Genomic DNA, 21,270 nt, shown 5'->3' on the forward strand with positions numbered 1-21,270 from the left:
AGGTGGCACGGCCACACTCGGACACACCCCCCCAGGCGGCCACGTTTGTTAAGGGAAGGGGACCGGAGGAAAGTGACAGCTTTGGGCTGCGTGCCGGATGCACGCCCGCCCGCCGAAAGGATCGGTCGAGCGCTATGGAGGGTCCCGCGCCGACCTCGCACGCGGCGAGCGGCGTTCCAGCCGAGGGCAGGTGCAGCTACTTCGTGGAGAAGAAGAGGCGCTTCTGCAGGATGGTGGCGGCCGCGGGCAAGAGGTTCTGCGGAGAGCACGCCGGAGCCGCCGAGGTCTGGCATCGCCCTCCCCTCCCGCGTGTCCGGGGCTGTGGGTGCTCGCCCCTCTCGGACGGGTTCCTGCTTCTGTCCCACCGATTCGCCGCTGTCACTCGAGCAGACGCGGCGCCGCGCCCCGCGCCGAGCCCCCCCTGGGGAGCGTTGTTTTCTCGTACCGAGTAATGCACCCCCTGGGGTGCGCTCTCAGAGATCTCAGTGCCCATCCTTCCACTCTTGCCCTCGTGGGAAGTGGTTATTTTTACCGAGTGGTGTTTGAAGTCACTAGGTCTCACTAACTGGGCTTTGGTTAGTGCTTTTGTGGAGGATAAACCACTCGTGAATGCATCGGGGCGAAAACTTTGAAATTTTCTCATTCGGGCTTCACCAGGAAGCACCTTATGAACTTATAATTATTATTCTGGGACGAAGAAGGGGGGAAAAAAGTAATGCACATAACAGTTCACTCTGAAGTTGAAAGCAAAGTGCGCTATTGGTTTCTTGGGGTCTTGGGGGGGGGGTGGTCGCCCAGCAGACACTTGGTAATGCCATAAGACATCTTGACTGTAAGTGCAAAATATTTATTAGTGGCTTCTGGTGAATAGAGGACAAATTTGCTGAGCTACAAATCACAGGACAGCCTCATCCCCCTCTACACCAAAAAAGAAAACACCTCAATAACAATGGTACTTGTACACGATATACACAGTTTCTAAACTCAATGTATTTTTAAAAATGCTTTTGTGTGTAGTGTGTGTGTTTGTGTGTGTGTGTGTTTGTGTGTGTGTGTGTGTGTTCTTGAATGCTCGCGCTCGTGATTGGGCTTTGCAAATTAGAATAGAAGCCTATTTATTTTATTAGGTAATTTTCCTGTTTGTTATTGAGGCAGGGATCTTGCTATATTTCCCATGTTGGCCTTGAACTCCTGATCTCAGAGATTCTCCTGTCTCAGCCTCACAAGCAGCTGGTCTCCACCAAAGAACCAAACTTGAAATTAAGTTTTAAGATTTTTACATCAGGAGGAAATCATATATATTATTTTTTAAATACTGAATAATTTTAAGTTTCCCTAAAATTCACTGTGCATAAATTCATGAACATGCTGAAATTGATTGAAACAAACAATTGAGAAAAAAATTAAGAGTAAATACTTGGTCAGCTTTTGCTGTGTGACTACCAGTATGCTAAGCAGTGTTGTGAAGACAGAGTTTCTATTCCCCCTGGTCCCACCGCCATTTAGTCCCAAAGAAAAACACACAGAGACTTATATTAAGTGTTGTTATTTTGCTTTTAAACATTCAATTTTCATAATCCTTAGGAAATGAATCATACTATTATTCTCACCTTTCACATGAGGCAGTGAGCCCCTGTAGGGTCATAGAACTGAGAACCACACCTAAGCAGTTCTGCTGGTCTCTGGCTTTAATAATTGTACCGTCATGTTCAGAGCGTCTGTAGAGTAGAATGTCAATGCCCTCTGTCTTCCTTTCTTTTCTCACAGTGCCTATAGTTAAATGTGTATGACTCAGAATGTTGTAACTAGCATATTGAAAAGTTGCAAAGCCAGTGGATATGACCTGTTCTAAATTGTTAAGAGTTCCATGCCTCATTTTTCCTCTCATACTTTTTTTTTCCAAGATAGCGTTTCTCTGTGTCCTGGCTGTCCTGGAACCCACTTTGTGACCAGGGTGGCCGAGAACTCAGATATTCACCTGCCTCTGCCTCCTAAGTTCTGGGATTAAAGGCACTACTACCACCCACCCTCCCGTATTTTATTTATTTATTGAGACAAGGTCTCAGTATGTAACACTGGCTGGCCTTTGACTCAAGATCTGCCTGCTTCTCCTCTAGTGTGCTGAAATTCAAACTATGTTTCTCTGTGCCTAGCTTTTCCCCATATCGTAACAACCTAGAGATAAATGTGCATTTTAAAAATCAACAACTTAATTTAAATGGGCAACATTTTCCAAAATTAAGTATTCAAGTAGTATGTATGTTAGTCATCACAATTTAGCCATTTATAGTAAGTATTTCAAAAGATAATTTTGTACATGATGAATATTATACAATATTTTATTAATTTGAAGTAAATGGTTAACACCTTTTCTTAGTGGCGCATGTAATAACTGCACCCATTTTTAGCAGGTGTTATCTCTGATGCAAAGTTATAGAAGCAGTCCAAAACAGTATTTTTTCTTTTATACAGGAGCCAATGACAGATTTTTTTATTGTTATAAACATGACCTGATCTTGCTTATTTTTCATTATGTCCTTTTAAAGTTTCCTTACCTTGTTTTGGGAATAGAGGTACACTGTGGGTATATCTAACATCTGAATGTAATAAACTTGATGCATTAATAAATGTATCCTTTTTAATTTATTAGGGAGAAAATGCTCGAAAAAGAATCTTGTGTCCTTTAGATCCAAAACAGTAAGTATGGGTTCAAATAAGTGTTTTTTGTTGTCATTTGGGGAGTAGGTATGGGCGTGTAGGGGTGTGATGTAATAGAAAGAGTAACTTCACAAGGCTCATTTAAGATTTTCTCTCTCTTAAATTTTCTCTTTAAATTTAGCACTGTATATGAAGACCAACTAGCAAAACATTTAAAAAAATGTAACTCAAGAGAGAAGCCAAAGCCTGTAAGTATTTAAAACATATGGTATGTGGTGTGTCTGTGTGTCTGTGTGTGTCTTAGTATTATAAGGTGTAGGTTGAGTTTGGCAAATGTATTTAAGTTCTCATTTGATAACTGTACTTTTCTTCTCTCCTTCTTCTCCTGCCTCCTCTTTTCTTCTTTCTTATTCTTGTGTTTTGTCTGTTTGGGGTTTTGGGGTTTTTTTTGTTTTTTGTTTTTTTTTCTAGATTGAGGCAGGCTTTCACTGTGTAGCCCAGGATGACTTCAAACTTAAGGCCCTCCTCCCTTAGCTTCTCAAGTACTGAGATTACTGCTTTGTGCCACCCTGACCTGCCCAGTATTTTGTCACATTTTATTTTTGTTGTTTATTTGCTTTTGAGGTAGGGAACTGTGCTGTATTGCCCAAGCTAGTCTTCAGTTCATCTCAAACATTTCTTGTGCCTTCCCTTCCAAGTGCTAAGGTGATAAGTGTATGCCACCACACCCAGCTTGATAGCTGGGTGGAGGGGGTGATGATGCAACAAGAGATTTGGAATCAGAGGTAAAAGTTTAGAATTAAGGTTGTAAAAACTAACTGCTGGTCGTCTTTGAGATTTAGACTCAGTACAGAAATAGGGAATTTGAGCTAGCACCAGTTCATATTGAGTCCTTCACAGTGTTCACCCAAGCAAGAGCTAAAAATCCATATTTCTGTTGATAACAAAATAGAATAGGATGAGGGTGGGTAAGTGTACAGAATGGTAAGTATGTTCATTTGCTTCATAATATGAAGCATTTTACAATATGTACTCCAAGATCCCATGTTGGGTTTCTTGTTATTGTTGTTTTAGTTTTTCGAGACAGGGTTTCTCTATGTAGTAGCCCTGTCCTAGAACTTGCTCTGTAGACCAGGCTGGCCTCTGCCTCTGTTGGGATTAAAGGCATACGACATCACTGCCCAGCATCGTATTGTAATCTCAGATATATAATATAAAATTCATTTTTTTCAAAGAAATTTAAAATAAGAATAGAAAAGTCTTAATGATACTACCAAAGTGAAATGTTGAACACATATAGTAATAATTTGGCCATCAGCTATCATCCTGATCAATAAAATTCATGTGTGTGGCTATGTATCTAAAAATATCTACAGGTAAAGAAGTTGTCAGACGAAGTGTATTCATTTTATTGGGAGTAAATAATGGAGAGCACACACCATATTTGTCACAAGCTAGCATGTGACACAGTTTTATGGATGGCAGCAGAAATTAGGAGACTCTAGGGTCAGAGACAGAGACAAAGGCTGAAATGCCTGTAGTCAGGGGCTCTACCACTAGGCTACTGCCACAGTCTGGGAATTTTTATTATTCACCTGATAGAAGAAGCAGGGCTTCTTATTCTTGTCAGTTATTGTTATTTCAAAGCCTATGGACTCAGCTCTGGGGCTCTGCTGGGAATAATGCATATGCAGTGACTTGTATTGAAGCTGAGAAATCCCATCTTCAGGATATACTTTTTCCTTCTAAATTGGGGCAGTAAGCAAACCTGCCTCAACTGTTTTCATAGGAAGACGTTTTTATTATACTGTCCAGTAAGTAAGCCTGCCATTCGATCTAGAAAGAAATGCCATTTCTGTCTTGTAAGGGTGCTTGGTGTACTGCTGTTCTTGAAAGGCTAGTCTGAAGCCCAGTGAGCCTTGTAGGAAATCAAAAGGCTCAACAGAAGTGACTCCCAGAGGCACTTCTTCTCTGTTTTGTTTTTTTAGAGGGAGACAAAAAAAAAAACAAAACAAAAACAAAACACAGGATCTCACTATGTAGACCTGGAGCTTACTATATAGATTAGGCTGGCCTCAAACTCACAGAGATCCACCTGCCTCAGCCTGTCTCCTGAGTGCTGGGATCAAAGGCTTGTACCACAGCACCCAACCCTCTGGTCAGTCATTTTGCAACAGATATCCTCTGCATTGACAAATGTCTCTCAGTTGAGAACCGCTGTGCTACATGCTATGAGCTAAAAGTATTTTAGTTGTCCATGACAGCTCACACCTGTAAACTTGGCATTTGGGAGGCTTAAGCTAGAGAATTACCTTGAGTTCAAAGCCAGCTTAGGCAACATAATAAATTTTAGGCCAGCCTTGGCTACCAGTTGAGCTTCAGTGTCAGATCCTCTATCAAAGGAAAAAATGTGGTATTTTAACATTAAGACAATGTACAAGAAAAACAATGACCTCCTAGGACTTAGCTCTTTTAGTACAGAGAGAAGTTAAACTGATCCCAGAGGCCTAACCCTGAGGGACCAATGGACCAGACTCAGCCATTCACCACCTCAAAAGGTCAATCATGATGAAGTTAAAAAATATTTTTTTTAATATGATCATAATGAAAAAGAGCCAGGAGGTTACCATCCTGCCTTGTGTTTTACATAATGCTGATTACATAGGAGAAAAGTAACAGAAGCCACAAGAAGTGGTCTCAGACAGGGCTGACTGACCATTCCCTAAGGTCTGGTTCTGTGGGGTCCTGCTGGCTCAGAGAACATCTTATGCCTCAGGTAGGCAGTGCCATTGGTGCTACTGTTCTGGCTCCAGCGAGGCCCCATGAGATAAGGCTCCCTTTTGAGACAGCCTCCTTTACTACCTTAGAGTAACCTGCCTCCAAGACTCCCTGTTCCTGGGATCCCTAATGTAGCTTACTTTATCTTAGTATCTTCATTCTTGGAGGGGAATAAAGAGATGAGGTAAAGCAACCTTACATTACCAGTTTTTAGATAGAGAAACCTGAAACGACTAACAGAGTTTAGTAGGGATCTTTCCAAAGTTTAAAGTAGCACAACCAGAGCAGTAGACAGCAGAGACATCAAGCCTTTATCCTGGATCAGTTTCCCATCAGACATCTGGTAGACCCGTGTGAAGGGCTGGTGCTTTCACCACAAGCAGCCTTTAAGTTCTGTGAGAAGGTACTTCAAGTACCTTCCTCACCCTATGGGTCAAGTTTCAAGTGGATGGGGTATTTGTTCTGGAAAAACTTTGAGAAGAGATCTATTTACTAATCAATTTACTAAAAATGCCGTAATTCCCAAGATTCCAGTGTGTGTGACGACATGGTGGCAAAAAGAGGAGAAAAGCAGTGGGGTGACGGCATGGGGCAAGAACCAGAGCAGTGTTTGTATCTGGTACACTCTGGATAATGTGAAACCCGGTGTCTGGGGGGTCTTATCATTGTTTTGCTTGAGTTTAGCAAGTTCTTCATTTACTTATAAAATTTTTGTTTACCAAATAAAAGTTATTTTGTGATAAATTAGTACAGATAATTTTTACTTATAAAAATCCAATCTGGGGCTGGAGAGATGGCTCAGCGGTTAAGAGCACTGACTGTTCTTCCAGAGGTCCTGAGTTCAATTCACGGCAACCACATAGTGGTTCACAACCAGCTTGAATAAGATCTTGTGGCCTCTGATGGTGTGTAGGCAGACGACTGTATACATAATAAATATATAAAATCTTAAAAAATAATGATAAAAAATAAAAATCCAATCTGAACCTAAGTATGGTGGCACAGGCTTATAATCCCACCACTCAGGAGGCAGAAGGAAGAGGATCTCTGTGAGTTTCCAGTCAACCTGGTCTACGTAGCAAATTCCAGCCTAGTCAGAGCTACATAGAGAGACCCAAAAAAAAAGTCTCAAAAAAAAAAAAAAACAAATTAAAAAAAAAATCCAATCTACAATACAGCTTACCCTGAGTACTTCTTAGAACACTTTTAAGGTAAGAGTTCAACAAAGAGCTAATACTTGGAGCTAATTTTCAATTATATTTTTATCAGTCCCTGAACAAAACATTGTGATAACTGCAGCTTCACCTCTTACACTCAGTTAACAATGTCCCTTGTTAAACATATCAGTAAATACTTCCTTCCATAGCTGGGCATGATAGAGCACTCCTTTAATCCCAGAGGCAGAGGCAGGAAGATCACTGAGTTTGAGGACAGCCCGGTTTATAGAGTAAGTTCCAGGACAGCCAGGACTACACAGAGAAACTGCCTTAAAAAAAAAAAAAAAAAAAAAGTTTCCTCATACAATCAAGATGTTAGCACCTCTACCATCTGTTTTAACAAAATCTATAACTGTTAGGAATACAGTGTCCATAAGAGATGCATTAAATCAAGATTTATAGACATCATATTATTTCATGCCTCTGTATGTGTGTACCATCCTGTAGGGTAGCCACTAACTACACGTGACTACTGGAATTTGGGTTAATTAAAAATTTATAAAATTTAAATGCAATTCTTAGCCCCAGTAGCCATTATTTTACAGCTAGTGGCTACCTTGTCAGTCAGGGAAGATGTAGAACATTTCCATCATTGCAGAAAGTTGTTCTACTGGACAGTGTTGACTTGATCTTCACCTAAAATTTCTGTACTTGCCAGTGAACTAATAAAATCTCATTATATTAGTTAAAATGTCAAAGGATAGTTTTACTTTCGATACTTAATATTTTAAAATAAATCAGACTTACGCCATTAGAATAGCTATGTTTTGTCTGTTTGGGGTCAGGCTGCATCCTCAATGAGCAGTGTGTGTGTTTGTATATAAATATAAAAATGTAAATGTTTATAAATATAGAAAATCTTATTTTTATTTTAATGCCATAATGCAACATTAGCACAATACTCAGTCTAACCTCTAAACAGGTAAAATTTTAAGACTGTAAATGCTTCTTTATACAACTCCCTCACTAGAAGATCCATGAAGGTAGAGAGAGATTTGTCTCTTCTGTTGTTTACTATGGTAATTCGAGCAAACCAGTCACCATGGTATTGGTGGAGTAACATTTGGTGATTGAGAAAAGGGTGGTGGTGTGGTAGGATGAAGGGATGAAACAGTTCTTCAGCTTAATTGTTGTGAATGTCATATTAATAATATGTTATGATTTTGGTTTTGTCAAGGATTTCTTTATTCAAGATATAAATGCAGGATTAAAGGATGAAATGGAAAATCCTGAACAATTAGTAAGTATATTATTTAATACTAAACTCCAAGTGGTATTTATAAGCTATCTCCTTATACATTGACCATTCCTTACTTTTGTTTGGAAAGATCTGTTGTTTTGACATTAGGGTGTATTTCCTTATAGAACCATTGATGGTAGTGATTGTTAGTTCCCAGACCAGCTTATGACCCATAGCAAACTGCAATATGTCTCTGTTGTGAGCTAACTGAGCCCAGACTTCTGGACCCTTAAGGAATGAGGGAAGTTAAAGAGATTGAGTGGTGCCTTCACAGTTGGGTAGTTCCGATGGCTACCTAGGAACGAAGTCTTGTCAGGAAGAAGACTTAAACTGGCAAGGGTCGGCACAATGGTAGGCTTCTACTCATTTTTGTTGTGGCATGTTTTTGTGTATAGGTTCCATTTTCTTCTCTATCTGAAGAACAGTTGGAAAACTTAATTAAGAAATTGAGAAAAGCAAGTGAAGGTAAGTCTGCCTAAAGTTGCAATTCAATTATTTGAGAAGGACTAGGTGGTGTATAAATTGATATCTTCTGTTTGTTCTTCAGAGTCCCATAGTTCATGTTTGGCTGCTTAAGCTATCATGTTTGTGGGGTTTTTGTTTTTCTTTTTTTGGCACAGGCTTGAATTCTACACTTGAAGATCACATTATGTCCCATCCATCATTAAATGATGCCCTTAATGACCCTAAAAATGGTGATTGTGCAGTCAAGCACCTAAAACAGCAGGTATGTTTAGACCACAGTAACTTAACCTTCGTTTGTATGTTTGATGAAATGGCTCACCATGTCTGATAACCTGAGTTCAGTACTCTGAACCTACCTGGTGACAGGAGAGAATCAATTCTTGTAGATGGTCCTCTGGCTTGTAAAGGCATACACCTGTGTGTATGCTCACAATAAATAAAGGTAATTTTTAAAGGTAACATTCTAGCTAGGTGTAGTAGCACATGCCTTTAATCCCAGCACACAGGAGACAGAGACAGGCAGATCTGAGTTCAAGGCCTGTCTAGTCTACAAGTGAGTCAGGGCTACAGAGAGAAACCTTGTCTTGAAAAAAACCAATTTAAAAAGTGCAATAACATTCTGTTCTGAGTATAATTACTTATTTTTTTAAGTGAACAAAATACTTTCATTCAAAATTATATGTGAATATAAAGTAAAAATTTCAGCATGGATATGACCCTGAATACAGATATTATTTTAAAATAAAATGAAAAAAATGTTTTAGCCATTCAGAAATTGTCAGTGAAAGCATTCTGCCTTGTGTAGAGATTACCTTGTTGTTTTTGCATTTGAGTCGAATTCCTTTACTGTAGTTTATAAATTAATCCCATGGAGTTTTTTTGAATTTAAATCAGATTCCTTTGCTGTAGTTTATAAAATAATCCTGTGGAGTTTGCAGGCTTCTATTTTAGGTAACATTGAAAAATTAAAGTTACTTGGTCCAAGAAGATGCTTTGTTGAGTTTGGAGCGGGAAAGGGGAAATTATCTCACTGGGTTGATATTGCCTTAAAAGATGCTGAAAACGTTCACTTCCTCCTGGTAGAAAAAGTGACCACAAGATTCAAGGTAAGTAAATCCATTGTAGGAGCTTAATAACCAAACATATTTTTCTCCTGTAGGAAAAAAAAATGATAGGAACCTGTCTCTTAAAATGAATTTCCTTTCTTATATATTTGACTGTAATTTTTGTTGTTATTATTTGTTTGGTTCTAATTGTACTGGTCAAACTAAAGGTAAATTTTTAAATTTAAGTATTGATAGTTCATGATCTGAGTTCTTAAAATTGTTTGCAGAGACAAGAAAATCTGGACAGAACCGGGCTTTAGCTAGGAATTAAGCCACATCCTAAGCTTACATTTACCACTGCTGACACTCTTTTGTTGTTAAAGACTTCTGAAGCATATTCTTGTACACCGTGATAGGCACACTGTATATACAGACAGATACTGATAAGGCAGCTGTGCTCTTGCATGTCTTTAAAAAAGGGAGCTATATGAGTACGTGAGGAAAGTATTAAAGAAAGAGTTAGTCCTGCAGAGTATGGATGAGCTCAAAGGAAGGCGTGATAGGCTTTATTACAGGGAGGCAGTGGAGAATGACCATGATGGCGCCTATGGTCATCTTGAAAAATGAATGAGCATTCGCTAGATAGGGCATTAGAAGCATTCTGAGAAATAAGAACTGTGTTACCACATGCCTGGAATAACAAAGGAAGCATTAATGCCTGAGGTAGAATGTGGCAGTATGAACCAGGAAAGAGAGCTGGTTTAGAAAGGTCTCCTGTTGTATTCTTAGCTTTGTCCTGCTCTGTGTTAGGGATACAGGAGAAGATTGGGTTCTTGCTTCATAGAGGCTTCCATGCAGCATTTTAGTTCTCTATTTAAGTATGTTGTACCTATGAGCAGTACTCAGTGCTGCAAGAGCATGAAGGTAGAGAGCTAACCTCAGTCTTCATCAGTAGTCACGGAGGAAGTTTTTTAAATGATTTTAAAACTTTCTGTGGAGCTGCAGGCCCTGGCTCAGTGGTTTAGAGTGCTTACCGCACTTCCAGAAGATCTGAGTTTGGTTCCTAGCACCACTGTCAGGCATCTCACAGCTTCTATAATTCCTGCTCTAGGAGATCCAACACCATCTTCTGACCTCTTCAGGCACCTCCCACAGATAGCACATGGTGCACACACACACATGTAAAAATGTGTTTTAGATGCTATCCTAGCAATGCTGTTAGGAAAATTGAGAATATGAAAATTTTTATTCAATAGTACAAGTAAGAAATGTTCTGAGAGTAAAGGCCATCCAGTGGACTATAGAGAAAAGAAAGAATGAGAAATATTAAAATGTTGGAAGTCATAAGACTTACTGTTTTGATATTCATTGTTTTTGAGAGAGCAGTAATCTGGGCTGGTTTCTGGCTTAATTGGACACAGGGTATTCTTAAGGAGGAAAAGCATGAATTCATTTCTTCTGTATGTGCTTAATTTCCTGCCCACATGTTTCTCAGGGCTTGGGACTGTAGCTTAGTGGGAGATTTTTTGCCTAACATTTAAGGCCCTGGGTTCGAATGTCAGAACCATGAAGAAGAAGAAGGAGAAGGAGGAAGAAGAAAGAAGAAAGATTTTGTTGTTGTTGTTTGTTTTTCCAAGACAGAGTTGCTTTATGTAGCTTTGGCTGTCCTGGAAGTAACTCTGTAGACCAGGCTGGCCTTAAACTTAGATATCCAATTGTCTCTGCCTCCCACGTGCTAGGGTTAAAGGTGTGTCATGTGCCATCACTGCCTGACTGAAAACAAAAAACTTTAAGAGGGGGCTGAGGCTGTAGCTCAGTGGTCAGTTGCTGCCATGGCATATATAAGGTCTGCCTTTAATCCCAATAACTGTCAAAAAAAAAAAAAAAAAAAAAAGTGGGGTGGTGGAGGTGGAGGAAGGACTAATGTATCTGATTTTTAGAGAAATCTGGACCAATATTCATAGGCACATGGGTATAATGGTTAAAGGATTGTGTTTAAAGAGAATAAGAAGAGTGAGCTATAGTAGAACCAGGGGTGATAAAGACAGAAATGCACAAGTAACCATAGTCACTAACATCTGTAAGCCTTTGTTGTGGTTAAGAGAAATAATGTGGCCCAGCACTCAGGCAGAGGCAGGTTGATCTCAGAGAGAGAGAATGTGTATATGTAATAGTAATAACCTATAGACTTTCTAGCCTTATAAAATGGGTGTTATTTTTGAGTTTTCACCCAAAAATATAAATCTCTAAGTTGTTGTTCATTCTCTTTTTAACTATAAAAATTAGGTATATTTACTCTGAATTTTGAAAACAAATAGAAACATTTTCCTAAAGTTATTTTTGAACATTAAGAATGCTAATTCAGTAATGCCCTGTTTATGCAGGTAGATGGTAAACACAGAAAAAAGAACTCACTGTTTGAAAGACTTCAAATTGATATTCAACACTTGTGTTTGAGTAAGTCGCATAACTTTCCAATACTCTATCTAAGTCAGACATTTCAAACTCTGGGGGCTGCTTAGAATTCTGTTCCCACAGACCTGTGCTTTAGGAAGAACAAAGTAACACTAGTGCTTTGTTAATATAAGTATATGTAAAGTGTAGTATGATATGCAGGAAGTTAAAACTGTTGATAAGTCCTTATTAATTTTGAGTAAGGCAAGTATGATGGTGCACACCTTTAGTCCAAGCACTCAAGATGCAGAGGCAGGTAGATCTCTGTGGTTTCCAGGCCACCCAGAGCTGCATAGTGAGACCTTGTCTCAAAAAAATTAACTTGAAATGTTTAAACTAGCCTTCAGACTATAGTTAACATGACTGTCAAAATCATTAGAGGAGATAGTTCTCTGTGTGGGTAGTATATAAAAGAATTATGTCACGAAGAAAGTAGCTTATTGCTATGGAATTAACATTCCATATAGACACATACACACACACATGCATGCACACCCACACATGTACACAATTACACACACACACACACACACACACACACACACACACACACACACACACACGAACACACGAACACACATGCATACATGTAGTGATAAGTCTTTCTGCCAGCTGCCTGAGTTCCACCGCCACGTTAAGGCCCCCAAATAACACACAGAGATTAAGATTAGTTACAATGCTGCTGGCCAATGACTAGGATTTCTCATTTGCTAGCTCTTTCCTCAGTATCAACCATAACCATTAATCTATATATTTTATAAAGACTTATTTTATTGAGGACATCAGCAGCACACGGCCTCTCTTCCCGGCATCACATGGCGATTCTGTCTTTACTACATTTCCCAGAATCCTCCTTGACTCCTAGTCCCACCTGTCTTGCCTTCCTATTGGCCAACAGTGCTTTATTTATCAACCAATAAGACAAACATATACACAGAAGGCCTTCCCCCATCACATACACATACCCCTTGGTCGTTCTCTTTAGTGCCTTTTCTTTATACTTTTTCTAACTTTTTTTTCTTTTTCTTTTCTTCTTTGTATTTTGAGACAGGGTCTTCCTATGTAGTCCTGGCTATCCTGGAACTCACTGTAAACCAGGCTGGCCCCAAACTCACAGAGATCTGCCTGCTTCTGCCTCTGCCTCCTGAGTGGTAAGATTAAAGGTGTGTACCACCACAGCTGGCTCTTCATATTTGAAAAGATAGTAGTGTAAACATCAACAAATATCTTCCATTCACTAATCTTATTCTAGTCTTGAGAAGCAACCAAGCATTTGTATATAAATCATTGTATTTTCTTCTGCTCAACTGAAGCCAAGGATAGTATTTACTCCTGTAATTCCAGCACTTGGGAGGCTGAGGTAGGAGGATCACCCAGACTACATAATGCATTCCAGGCCAGCCAGTACTACATAATGAGACAGGGGAAATTTGTTTGTTTGTCATGTGCTAAACACAGATACAGTTTTAGGATGTTTACTGGATTCTGTGAGAATTGTTTGTTTTCACATATTTCATTCACAAATTCAAAAATTCTAAAAACCCTTCTTTTGGAAGGACACATTAATACTTTGTATCATAAACAAACTAACGTAATTCTTATTCTTTCTGTCTCAGACAGGATTCCTGTGCTACAAGAAGGAAGACTGCCTGTGGTAGGAATTGGGAAGCATCTGTGTGGGGTCGCAACAGGTAAGCCAGGTGGACGTTTGGTAACCTCTAAACTAACACACTAAGCTGGAGCCTTGATGGCCCATCGCGGGGCGGGGGGGGGGGGTCACTTTGCCTCTCATTTAGCCCACGTAAAAGCTTTCTAAAATCTGGGGTGGAGGCAAGCACACATCTTTGGCTCTTCCCATCTAACCCATGCTTCTCAAAAACCTAACCCTCCAGTGGCTGCTTCCCACATTCCATACACTCTATCCTTTGTGCGCTTGATCTGAATCCCCTTTCACTCTGCTGCAGTTGCCTTCTCTTGTCTTGGTGCTTCCCCTCACCATTGCCATTCCTTCCATTCCTTCCGTCGTTTTCTGCTCCCTGTGCTTGAAGTATTAGTACTTAGACCCTCCTGTGACACACTGTGTCCTTCCCCTTCCTGAAACTCTCAGTCTGTGTCTAGGTTTACTGTTGATCAGCATGGACCATGTCTTTTTTCTCAAATGCCATATTGTTTCAGCCATTTCTAGAATTCCACTGTCACCTATTTGAAAGAACTGGCCTAGCTTCCTGCTCATCTTTGAACTCAGCTTTCTCCACATTTCGGGAGATTCATCAAGATATGCTATGCATAGCTTTTCCTTATTTTCTAATTATCTATTAGAAATTGTGCTGGGATTCTTTTTAAAAAAACAACAGTGCATATGCTAATACAATGCTTGCTGTTATAAGAGGGACTTGGTGAATAATTTAAATGAATATCTTGGCCACCAGCTTGCTCCCTTCTTGTTACTAATAAGAAGAAGGTCCCTAAGGTCACTATAAAAGAACTTGAGGTTGCTAATGTTTCCTTTGTTTCTGAAATAACTTAATCCTTTTAGTAATTTTTCTGATTATAAATCTTAAAAATGATGTTTAAGTTAAATATAAGTAAAACAGAAAATAAGTTGATAGACCTGGATGAAGCAACAAACCTTTACTCCCAGATAACTCAGGAAGCTGAGGCAGGAGGATAACTTGAGCTAAATGATCACTTGAGTTCATTCACAATCTGGGCAACATAGTGAGACCCATTCTTTCATATGAGAGAAAGACAGAGAGACACAGACAGACTATGTAATTACTAAATTAGCTATCACTTTATCTAAATAATAGTTACCAACAATGTTTGTTGGTACAATTAAAATTTTATATAAAGATCACATAAATTATATCCATTTTATATCACTGGGTAACATTTTAGAATAACATTTGCTTTTAATTAGAGTATGATAACAATCTAATCAAATAAAATATAAGTTTTACAGCTTACATTTGTGATCTTTCCCATTTGCCAGCTATCAGTGTAGCAATTTAGGGGTACTTATTTTTTTTTAAATGTATTTTTATGTGTATGAATATTTTGTCTACATATGGAAGTGCAATGCATTCTTGCCCAGTGCCCACAGAGGCCAGAAGAGGGTGCTTGATCCCCTGAAACTAGAGTTATGGACACTTTTAAGCCACCCTGTGTGTGCTGGGAACTAAACCCGGTACTCTGCAAGAACAGCAAGTGCTTTTCACTGAGCCATCTCTTCAGCCCCTCGTATGGCAGTTTTATTCATTGCATCCTCCATGTTTTGAACATACAAGGCATTTAGCAAATATTTCCTGAACAAATGCCTATGTTCAGGAAAGCCACTGGTCTGCTTTCCATATTGGAATCTCCTTTTTTCACCTTTTCAATTCATCACTATTTGCTGTGACCAGCCTACATTTCAAGACTAGCATCTTAGCCAGGTGTGCTGACACACACCTGTAGCCTCAAACCAGGAGATAGAAGCAAGGGCTATACAGAACCCATCTCAAAATAAAACAGATACACAACAAAAAAACTACCTTCTCAAACCTGGGTCAGTATTCTAAGTAAAAACACCTTCCTTCCTTTCTTTCTTTGGAATTTCTTAAGCTCATAACTTTAGTTAGGATGGGAGAAATGAAAGACAATGTAAGTAGTTGGAAAGAAAATTTTCAAATCATAGGGTTTAAGCTTGCTTTAATTTTATTGAGAAGTAGTCTTTATGAAAAATGAATCACTAGAAAATTAAAGTAAGATGGCAAGTTTGAGAAAAATTTATAACGTATGGTAGAATTGTTACACTATATAGCTAAGTAGATTTTTGCTGGTTTATGTTGTTTGTTTTGTTTTTAACCATACTGCTTAAGAAATCTGAAGAATACTTTTAAAGATGATGTGGCTTGGGGGCCACATGATTGTGTTTGCAGATCTTGCATTACGATGTTTGGTTGAAACCTATGCTGCCAGTTTTGAAGAAAGGAATGAAGAACCTTTAGCCAAACGCATAAAGAATGATAAAACAGAAAAAGAAAGTAACATTTTGTTCAAGGAAGGAAATGAAAAAAATATCCCAGAGATGTGGACCCCTGTGGCCGGTATTGTCATTGCACTCTGTTGTCATCACAGGTGTGATTGGAGACATTATGTGGGCAAAGAGTATTTCAAGGCTCTAGGCCTTGGGGCAGTGGACTTCTACTATTTCCAGAGAATGAGTAGTTGGGCAACATGTGGAATGAGAAGGACATCTTTGGAAGCCTCAGATATTACTACAAAGAGAAAAGATGATCAGAATTCTGACAATGACGAGCATGATGATGGGGGAGATAGACTCACAGATGGCAGCACTGATGGTGTGCCTGGGTAAGTGATGGCTTTTGTAATGCCCCACACTGAAGGGGGAAATACTGTATTAATATAAAGTAGTCCCCCTGTTGTTCCCTGTGGGTAACAGTTCAGGATCTCCCGAAGTTGCCTAGAGCCTTAGATAAAACAGAACCGCGCATGTTAGCATTATAGTTGCCCCATCGGTCAATTTAATAACCAGGATGGCTGTGCATGACTAGTGACTGAGTAACACACAGTGTGGATATTCTTGAGATGAGCATGTGCTAGGCAAAGGTTCATTCCCCAGGTAGGAGTCGAGTCAAAATGGCATTACCAAAGGTTCATTTTGGGAATTTTCCTTTTAATATTTTCAGACTGTGATGGACCTTAAGCAAGAGAAACAGAGAAAATGGAATTGAATAGTTGCTTCTTGGTCTTTGGCTAAGATCAAGCATAGAAAGTGAAACTGAGTAAGGTTCTTTTTTCAGATTACTGCTGTCAACAGCTTAGTCAAGAAAATAGATCTTATGGTCTAGTTTTGGAGTAGGCTAAAACACATTTTAGTTGTGATCATAACGACAAGTCTGAGAAAAAAAAATAAAGACAAGTCTGGGAAGCAAGAGACAGCACCTTGTGTATGGCTGGCTAGTTAGTAGCTTTGTTATTGAACAGCAGTGACCAAGTTTTTTAGGAACTTTTACAAAGCTTTAATTCCCTGTGTGTTTATTCACTAGGATTCTTACTGCTGAAGAGAAAAAGAATATAGGACATCTTTGCAAATTGCTGATTGACCAAGGCCGACTCCAGTATTTACAACAGAAAGGCTTCAGTCCTGCTTTACAGTACTATACAGACCCATCGGTATCTCTGGAAAACGTGTTACTAACTGCTGTACCAGCTCATCTGTCATCGCAGGAAGCAACTCATTAATGGAAAAGAAACTGAACATCAGTTACCTTCTGCAAACAAAAATATTTCATTCTTTTTAAGTTATGCTTTTATATTCACAAAAATATAGATAGCGAGTTTTTTGTTTTGTTTGTTTTTACTTCCAAAGTCCAAACAGAGAATTCACCATGTCCTCCAAGTATTCCTTTCAGCAGGGCTCTTAGAATTACTTTATCCATCAGAATGTATAGAGATTGGCAGAGTCAGACCGTTGACTTGGTCATCTGAAACACATATAATACATCAACATATAGTTACAGTCTAAACTCTTGTGTATTAATCTGCAAATTTTATCTTTGGTTTATTTGATATATTTTAATTTTTGAGCTCTAGTTGTAATAACCAATGCCAATTTGTAACAAGGATCAATCTAAGTGGGGGATTTTTTCAAATTGGGTCTATAAAGAATAATTGCAATTTTCACAAATGCAAATTTAGAAATGGAGGAATTGGCAAAAGACATCACCATCAAAGTTCCAGAGCCATACCTGTGTTTGTACTCTCAGAGTCTATCCCTGACTCCAAAAATGAAGAAATGGTTTCAAGGGGAAAATAATCTTACTTTAGGTCTTCTGATTATCTAGTTCAAACTTCTAAAGAATATTATTTGTAAACATAAATCACAAATCAAATTTGAAAGTTGCATGTAACTTCTAAAGTTAATTCAGTATCATGTATTTTTTACCAGTCTCATATATATAAATATAACTATAAAGAAAAAAAAGGAAGGTTCTCTCCTGTTTGGGAAAATAATTTGTTTTTGTTTGTGTGTTCTGAGACAGGGTCTCATTTGGTAATCCTTAGCCAGTCCGGAACTCAGAGATACCCCTACCTCTTCCTCCTCAGTGCCAGGATTAAAATCATGTACTCCTTGCCAGCAGGAAAAGTGATTTGGATTAGAATACAAATTAGATAATGAAACCAGAACCTCACATTTGGGCTTTACATAACTGATAAGCAATTTCTGTACACAAGCAGATATTAAACCAGACATGTCATAAGACTGTTCCTCTTCCACATCTTACCCTAGATTTGTTTCTACATTTGTTTGTAAACATTATTTTAGTTGTTGGTAAATATGTAAAGACAAAGATGCAGAATCACTAGTTTTAGATACTAGAATGACACTGAGGTAACTGTATTAGGTAGGGAAGAAGCCAAACACAGTTTAACTCCTGGCTTTCTGTTTTAGTTTAACCTCATGTGTTGTCAGATTGCCTAAGTTTAAATTCCAACCCTACCATCTCTCAGCTGGCCAGTTACTTAATCTCTTTGTGCCTCAACTTTCTGTAATATACACAAGGTTGTGTATATTACACGAGACAGCCCAGGGAAAGCAATTTGAACAGTTATAAGCACAGAGTAAATACTAATGAGAGAGAATAGTAATTGATTAGTCTATTTTAATATAAGACTTTTACTTTTTATTTAAATTATTGCTTTTTTCTTGTTATACTTTTATGTCAAATATTGTTAACATATATTGATTATTTTTAAGTCAATTACTCAGATTCCCCAATCAAGGGAACATAAATTAAGATAACTCATTGTTTAAGAATTATCCTTGCCAGGTAGTAGTGGCACCTGACTTTAATCCCAGTACTTGTGAGGCAGAGGCAGGTGGATCTTTGTGAGTTTGAGGCCAGCCTGGTCTTCAGAGGGAGTTCCAGGACAGTCAAGGCTGTTACACAGAGAAACCCTATCTCAAAAAAACAAAACAAACAAAGAATTATCCTTATGCCATGAATGTTACTTGTATCACAAACTGTGTATCATTAAAAATTTATGTCCAGGACTGGAAAGATGGCTCAGTGGTTAAGCGCACTGGCTGCTCTTCAGAGGTCCTAAGTTCAATTCCCAGCAACCACATGGACTATACTGATACAGTCCTATGAGCCATTCATTTCAGGTACATGTTCTGATAATGGTTCTGAGTACATTATGGGGAAATAAGTTTGTTCTTTGAGTGCTAATCTTAAATCAAGATTACAGTTTTTCCAACTTTTTTTTTCTTTTTTTCTTGCCTCACATAAGAATGTGAGCTAGCATGTGTATTTCTTGACTTTCAGACTTTTTATGCTTAGCAGACTCCCTTGAACTTCACATCCACAGTTACTTCATCATACAAGTTTCATAGGTACATCAAACTCACATCACAACTCTTCCTGAGTCTCTTCCCTCCTCATTCTGCCTATCAAACTAGATTCGGTACCTCATTTTCCAAGTGGAGTATTACTGTTCAGTTGTCCCAGATGGAAACAGATTCATCCTAAACACTGTTTTCCATGATTATCCATTCTATCTCCTGCTTGACTCAGATATTTTATCCTTTTTTCCCAAAACTAGGCCACAAACTGTTTTGAACTTTGTTGCTGACCATTTCCCCAGCTTGTTCACACTACTGCTTCAGTGACCCACAGAAGCATCAAAGGCCCCTTCTGAAGTGAACATCCCTAAGCATCCTCTGGATTCTGGAAAGGGTTCCCTAGAGGAATGGCTGTACTGTTCTCTCTGATTACACTCCTTTTCAAAGTAACTGTTCATATGGAGCAAGTTAACATCTGCCTTTTCCATCCATAGCTCTTCACCTTTGTATTACAAGGCCAAGGTTTCTGTTTCTATGCTGCTATTTCACTGCTTTTACTAACAAATGGTGCTCTTTGCCTTATTCCTCTGACTTTGTTTCAATTTTAAAACTTTCCTTGATTATAGAAATGTTTAATTCTAAATTATGAGATGAAATGGTTGCCATCTGTATATTATGCCTCAGATTCTAACTGTTGAATAAAGTCCATGTTCTCAGTATTTTTCACCCCCAAGCAAATTATTTTTTAATTATTACTTGTAGATTATAGAAAAGCAGAATTGATGGGGAATGTATTTCTGTGTATGTTCATCTTATTGATTGTTGAATAAAGTACTGTTTGGCCAATGAGGCAGCAAGTTAAACGGGAGTAGGAGTCAAGGAGGATTCTGGGAAATGTAGTAAAGAAGTGGTAATCCAGGCAGGAAGTGACATAGCAGGAGACTCATATTTAAGCAAGGACAGGCAGGAAGTGGTTCCTTTTCCCCTTCGCTCTTCCTCCTGCTCGCTGCTCGGAGCCACCATGTGATCCTAGAGATGAGGACGCCAATAGAAGGCGTCCGATAAAATAAGTCTTATAAAATATATAGATTTATGATAATTAAGACTGAGCTAGCAAATGAGAAATCCTAGTCATTGGCCAAGCAGCATTTGTACCTAATATAAGTCTCTGTATTATTTTGTCCATCCACGTGGCGGGCAGAACTCAAGTGGGTGGCGGAATGATTTATTGTATCACAGAATGATGAGGAAGGCCTGTTCATGCTCAATCTGAGCTGTCTGCCACTTGGTAGACAAAGGAATGATTTTTTTGGCAGGGGTGGGGGGGTAGGGGTGGGGTATTGAGACAGGATTTCTCTGTGGCTTTGGAGGCTGTCCTGGAACTCGCTCTGTAGACCAGGCTGGTCTCAAACTCACAGAGATCCACCTGCCTCTGCCTCTCGAGTGCTGGGATTAAAGGCATGCGCCACCAATGCCCCATCTTGAGGGCTTGGAGAGATGGCTCAGTGGTTAATAGCACGGGTTGCTTTTCCACAGGATCCAGTTAAGTTGCCAGCACCCACATGGCAGCTAACAACTCTGTAACTCCAGGGATCTGATGGCCTCTTCTAGATTCTGAAGGGACTGCATGCACATTCAGCACAGACACACATACAAGCAAAACACCCATACACATAAAAGAAATTAATTTAAATCAAGCCAAGGTTGTAGCTGTTGCTCAGTGACAGGGCACTTGCTGTGGATTTGAGCCCCGACACAGCAGAATCATGTTTACAGAGAGAAACAAGAAGCATATTTTCCTTCCCTTGATTGTGCAATGAGTACCTCTGAGGAGTTACTCCCTTGATTCCATTTGAAAGACCATCTCTGCAGCTTCTCTGCTAGTGCTTACCAGACTTATGAACGAAGTCAAAATTCATTTTCCCCTTTCAGGGTTGGCCAATTTGGTGGAAAAGACAAGACAGAATGAGAAATCCATAAAAGAATAAATGGAAAGATAGAACTTAATTGCATACACTCTCTTCCAAAAATATTTCATCTGTGTTGTTTAAAATCTCATAC

The 21,270-nt window shown here is 39.0% G+C and overlaps 2 protein-coding genes across 3 annotated transcripts in view; one reads left to right on the forward strand and one right to left on the reverse strand.

Annotated features, from left to right (window-relative positions):
- LOC100760563 (tRNA:m(4)X modification enzyme TRM13 homolog) lies at nucleotides 1-19,935 on the forward strand. 2 transcript variants are annotated; one of them, XM_027395588.2, is made up of 11 exons: nucleotides 1-284; nucleotides 2,651-2,697; nucleotides 2,840-2,906; nucleotides 7,831-7,893; nucleotides 8,289-8,358; nucleotides 8,514-8,620; nucleotides 9,297-9,464; nucleotides 11,789-11,861; nucleotides 13,475-13,549; nucleotides 15,779-16,211; nucleotides 16,910-19,935. In XM_027395588.2, exons 1-11 carry the CDS (start codon nucleotides 135-137, stop codon nucleotides 17,103-17,105), a joined length of 1,449 nt encoding a protein of 482 aa, XP_027251389.1. In that variant the 5' UTR covers nucleotides 1-134; the 3' UTR covers nucleotides 17,106-19,935. The 2 variants fall into 2 exon arrangements, with proteins under 2 accessions (XP_027251389.1, XP_027251390.1); XM_027395589.2 differs by lacking the exon at nucleotides 9,297-9,464.
- Nucleotides 17,295-21,270, reverse strand: part of LOC100767743 (leucine-rich repeat-containing protein 39) — a 19,029-nt gene continuing 15,053 nt past the window's right edge. Inside the window, exon 8 of the mRNA XM_035451729.1 lies at nucleotides 17,295-17,347. Coding sequence (XP_035307620.1) covers nucleotides 17,295-17,347 — 53 coding nt within the window. The remainder of the gene's footprint in view (nucleotides 17,348-21,270) is intronic.

This window comes from Cricetulus griseus (genome assembly GCF_003668045.3).
Source record: "Cricetulus griseus strain 17A/GY chromosome 1 unlocalized genomic scaffold, alternate assembly CriGri-PICRH-1.0 chr1_0, whole genome shotgun sequence".
In the NCBI taxonomy this organism is placed as follows: Eukaryota; Metazoa; Chordata; class Mammalia; order Rodentia; family Cricetidae; genus Cricetulus; species Cricetulus griseus.